Source organism: Cynoglossus semilaevis, chromosome W (assembly GCF_000523025.1).
Source record: "Cynoglossus semilaevis isolate Cse_v1.0 chromosome W, Cse_v1.0, whole genome shotgun sequence".
Lineage (NCBI taxonomy): Eukaryota > Metazoa > Chordata > Actinopteri > Pleuronectiformes > Cynoglossidae > Cynoglossus > Cynoglossus semilaevis.
This window is the reverse complement of record NC_024327.1, coordinates 1,620,140-1,625,120: the sequence shown is the minus strand read 5'-3', so window position 1 is coordinate 1,625,120 and position 4,981 is coordinate 1,620,140. Positions and strand designations below refer to the sequence as shown.

Genomic DNA, 4,981 nt, shown 5'->3' with positions numbered 1-4,981 from the left:
TGAGATCCTGCAACAGTGTCAACGTGGACCTGAAGGTGGAAGGAGAAGGTGAAACACCTGGAGTCGAAAAACCCACGACTCTTCACAGACACATATTTTTTGGGGGGGGGTTTTGGGGGGTTTGTGGGTCTCACCCGCGGTGCAGGTCAATACGAACACAGGCCTGACCCTCGCTGTCCCAGGCGCAGTACGGGTCTCTGGACAGCAGACAGTCTGGCAGGGACTTGTAGCGGCTGCAGTTGGCCAGTGGCAGCTGGAGAACCTCGGAGCGAGAACCCACGTACAAGTACTTCTGAGGGACGGACGTCCAAGAAACAGAAAAGTCAGAAAAGTCGCTCTTCATTTCACTTGAATTTTTTTTTTTGGGTCTATTTTGTTAAACCAGTAGTTCTCAAATAGTGGGACGGGCCCCCCCTAGGGGCGTGAGGGGCTATGGAATATAGCCATAAGTGTACAAATGCTGTAAGGCTTGAATGATAACAAGCCTTCAGCCACTAGATGACAGCAACTCATGCAGTGGTTTGTATCAGGTTCTCAATAGTATTTCAATTTATGGAGGTGTTGGTTGGGCGTGAAAACATTTCTGTCCACAAGGGGCTGGGGGGGGGGGGGTGACAAAAAATAATTAAGAACCACTGAGTTAGACAGACGTCCAGGTGGTCCGTCCATCTGTCGTGGCCTCACCTTGGAGTGGGAGATGGTCAGACTGTCCACCGGCTGCCGGGACTCGAACAGCTGGATCTCCTCGATCACGTGGGTCTCTGTTTCGAGGACCACGGCCCTCTGCAGCCAGCCTCCTCCTGGAGACGGAAGGAAAAGAACAATTTAGATTGAACTCCCTCCACCTCCGTCTTCCTCCATCTCCGACCGCAAACCACCCCCCCGGAGGAATAGACGTGAAATATGGAGGACAAAGAAACTGTGGAAACGTGGTCCACGTGGGTAGCAGCCTGTGGACCACGTGGTTAAAGAGGACCGTGTCCAGCAGCAACTCGGTGAACACAACCGAGAGAGACACTGAGGCTGAGGCTCGTATGAAAAAAAACGGTTCATTAAGATTTGGTGACCTCTGGTGGTCAAATGTATGAAGTGCAGCTCGGATGTGTACCGCATGTGGTTGACGACTCCGCAGAGTTGAATCGACAGCTTCTGATCAATCGTCAATCAGGTCGATATCGATACCTCATATAATTTGAGGTGCATGGGAGAGCGGCTTAACTAGCAGTAGAACCAACTAACTAGCAGTTCCAAATCTAGCAGTAGAACCAACTAACTAGCAGTAGTACCAACTAACTAGCAGTTCCAAACTAACTAGCAGGGGCTGACGGAGTGTCGACGGAGACAAAGTTCTGCACCTGTGCCGATGAAGAGCATGTTGTAAGACCGCTGGTCCAGGGCAACCACGCGGTCCACCGCCAGCTTGGTGAAGTTGATACCCTTGGTGAGCAGCAGGGGGCGAGAGAGAGCCTTCTCATCCATCAGTGGATGCTTTTTGGCAAAGTTGAGCGTTCCGTCAGGCAACTGCAGCGAGCTGCTGAAGCCGTTCTCTCTGTCTGCATTAGTGATGCACTGGGGGGCGGAGGGGGGGAGAGAGAGAGAGAGAACCGCTGTGAACCACAGTTCTTCTTCTCTGCAGACACAGGCGTATACCAGGACTCCGTTACTGTTTCTTACCGATCCGGGCCTGGGGAAGGGGATGGCGCCGCTGTAGCGCCCCCACTTCTGCGATGCCTCCCTGTACTCCTTGTACACGCCTTCGAACACCTTCTTGACGTCGCCGATCTGGTACTGGCACACGGCTGACACGTCCACGTCGCCCCTGGGGAACCGGCAGCAGCAACCGACAAGGCTCATGGACGAGCTGAGCTAACGGCGGCACCAGAACCAGGAACCGGGTTCCGGCGCCGGACACTTGTCGTTTCAGGACCACTCACCACTGGGCGTGGAAGATCCCGTAAAAAGTCGTCGCCCTCCAGTCCTGCCCCGGCAGCGTGAAAACTGCCCTCAGGTTGTTGAAGGAGACGTGGCGCTCCGGGAGGGAACACTCCAGACGGGCTTTCTGGAAAGTGGTCCACTTCTTCTGCAGGGTCCTGGAGCCGCCCAGGTCCCCCTAAAAGATGGGACATTTCTGGAGTCAAACAGCCCGTTATCGGCCCCCACCCCCCGTCTTGGGTGTAGTGCAGAGGTGGGGGGTCTCTCACCTTACAGACCCGGGCCACTCTGGCCACGGTCACCTCCCGGTCACAGTCCAGCTCCAGCGCTCGCTCGCTGAAGAAAAAGTAGATTTTATCGTCGTCGCCCACTTTACTTCCGCCGCTCTCCCTCACCAGGGCCGAGCCCACGAAGTCCGGCTCTGTGTACCGAGAGGGAGGGGGGAGAGAGGGGGAGAGAGAGAGAGAGAGAGTTTTTAACTCACTTCATTTTATACCTTCTTGAAGAAACTCTTGGGTTTTTTTTACAGTTCTAGTAAAAAATCCCTTTAAAAAAATCCCTTGCTGATTTTTTTTTTACTGACAACAAAACGTGGTTCAAACACTGACACCTAATAAAAGACTCCCAGTCTGACAGTTCTCTGTAAAAAATTAGAACCCAACCAGAGTCACTTCCTGTCCCTCTCTGGGCCCCGCCCCGGCTTTTTCTACTTATATCCATCCATCCATTTTCATCCGCTTATCCGTTACCGGGTCGCGGTGGCCGCAGTCACCACCCAAATCACATTGCACCATACCAACCCCTAAACCTTCCTGCAGGTGGTGAGTCCACTGGAAGGTACCAACCGCCCTAACCGGGATTGGAACTTGCCCAGGAGGTGAACCCTGGGGTTCCACACCAATGACAGAGACATTGCCTCTGGGCCAAAGCGCCACTTCTACTTATATAAATAATCCTTTCTTTTTTTTTCTTCTTCTCTGCAGAGGTAATTAAAGAGTTGCCACTTCAGTTTCTGGTTTTTACCCTTTATGAAAACTCTCTGTGTGAGAACGGAGTTAAAGAAAAAGAAACTGAAAACATCAATGTTAAAAAAAAAACAAAAAAAAAAACCCAGTTTTTTTCTGCTTTTTTCCCACAGTTTTTCACAGTGAATACAACAGGTAACTGGTAAAAACAAACCAGAAAACTAGCGAAGAATTTTTAGATTCCGATATCAACCGATACCGATACAGCCCTGGTAATATTTATTTATTTATCTGTACCAACCACTGTATGAGTACGAGATTAATAAAATGAGCTGCAATGCAATGCCATCTAGTGGCTTTCGCTTTCATATACAGCCTTTTTTTCCCCAAAAACTATTTTTAGGTCACACAACATTTGGCGAAACCCAGGCATTGCGTTATCGGGTTTTCAATATTGGAGGAAAAAACGATTCCGATTCTTACAGATATTGCGTAATTATGCTAATATCGGGCCGATAATATCGCTCGCCCAATATTATCGGGCATCCCGACAGAAAACTGAACAAGAAATGTACAGTTCTTCATCCTGTTCATGACAGGAGTCGACGACGTGTCTGAAAATGCTAACTCGGAGTCTATCGACATAAATCAAAATAAATCCCTTCACAGACGTCAGTTTCCAGAACCGTTTCTACAGCGGTGTCAACGGCTGACAAATCCTAAGCTGATGTCACTTCCTGTCTGTGCACTAACTGTGTAACCGTCAGGGTCGTCCCGTCGACGACGACCTACCGTTGAGCCAAGCCGGCAGGTATTCGCTCTTCATGCTGTAGTGCTGCTGACCCAGGTTCCTCAGGATGACCGGTTCCGTTCCCAGGAAGTTGTTGAGCGTCGCTGAGTACAGTTCCTTATCTGCACCGACACACAAATTTTTTTTTTCATTTTCACGTCAAACATCTGGGCATCGAACCAGTGACCCTCCTGCTGTAAGGCAAGGACACCAATGCCTCAGATAACTGGGGAAAGAAAACGGTTCTTAACAGTTCTAGGATCGGTTCCCACTCACCGACGATCAGACCAGTGTGACCTTTGGCGGGGTCGTATGGACATTTGCCTTTACCGTCCTCTAGGGCGGCGGTGTTGAGGGTAAAAGAGTCGGAACTCTGTGAACACACACACATACACACACTCAGTTAGCCAACAGTACCAGGGGACTGGGGTCCACCCCGGTCTCTGACTCCAGGACTCACCACGTATGTGCACTTGGGCTGGAAGGCGTATGTGCCGCAGGTGTACAGGTGGGTGTCGTTGTAGCTCTGCAGGAAGCGGACGTAGTTGAAGCACTCGGTCTGTGGAGGAGGGGGGATCAGAGGTGACAAAGGTCAGAGTGTGGTTGACCTTGGCCTCTCCTCGGGTCTGAGAGTCAGGTTTCAGTTTGTACAGAACACTGTAGGGTCAGGGGTCAAGGGTCAGGTCAAACCAAACTCCCGCCCCGACACTCCCTGTCAGTAGACGTGCTACTGTTACTCCTGCTAATGCTGCTACTGCTAATGTTACTGCTACTGCTGTTACTGTTATTGTTGCTACTGCTAATGCTGCTATTGCTAATTCTGCTACTGCTAATGCTGCGGCTACTACTGCTGCAGCTACTACTGCTAATGCTACTGCAGCTGCTAATGCTACTGCTGCTACTGTTGCTGCTGCTAGTGCTGCTAGTGCTACTGCTAATGCTGCTGCTGTTACTGCTACTGTTGCTACTGCTACTGCTACTGCTAATGCTGCTACTGCTAATGCTGCTGCTACTACTACTGCTACTACTGCTGCTGCTAATGCTACTGCTGCTACTGTACTGTAGCTGTACTGTTGCTGCTACTACTGCTACTACTGCTAATACTACTGCTAATGCTGCTGCTAATGCTACTGCTGCTGCTAATGCTACTGCTGCTAATGCTGCTACTGCTGCTGCTGCTGCTACTACTGCTAATGCTGCTGCTGTTACTGTTACTGTTACTGCTACTGTTGCTACTGCTAATGCTGCTGCTACTACTGCTAATGCTGCTGCTGTTACTGTTACTGTTACTGCT

The 4,981-nt window shown here is 50.5% G+C and overlaps 1 protein-coding gene across 1 annotated transcript in view; it reads right to left on the bottom strand.

The window, feature by feature from the left end:
- LOC103396912 (semaphorin-4C-like) overlaps positions 1-4,981 on the bottom strand; it is a 9,762-nt gene that overhangs the window by 1,936 nt on the left and 2,845 nt on the right. The window contains exons 3-12 of the mRNA XM_025052907.1: positions 4,148-4,246; positions 3,964-4,060; positions 3,690-3,809; positions 2,202-2,353; positions 1,935-2,110; positions 1,675-1,819; positions 1,356-1,569; positions 685-800; positions 135-292; positions 1-29 (exon numbers count right to left, since the gene is read on the bottom strand). The exon at positions 1-29 is cut by the window's left edge and continues 57 nt beyond it. Of these exons, the coding sequence (XP_024908675.1) occupies positions 1-29; positions 135-292; positions 685-800; positions 1,356-1,569; positions 1,675-1,819; positions 1,935-2,110; positions 2,202-2,353; positions 3,690-3,809; positions 3,964-4,060; positions 4,148-4,246 (1,306 nt within the window). The remainder of the gene's footprint in view (positions 30-134; positions 293-684; positions 801-1,355; positions 1,570-1,674; positions 1,820-1,934; positions 2,111-2,201; positions 2,354-3,689; positions 3,810-3,963; positions 4,061-4,147; positions 4,247-4,981) is intronic.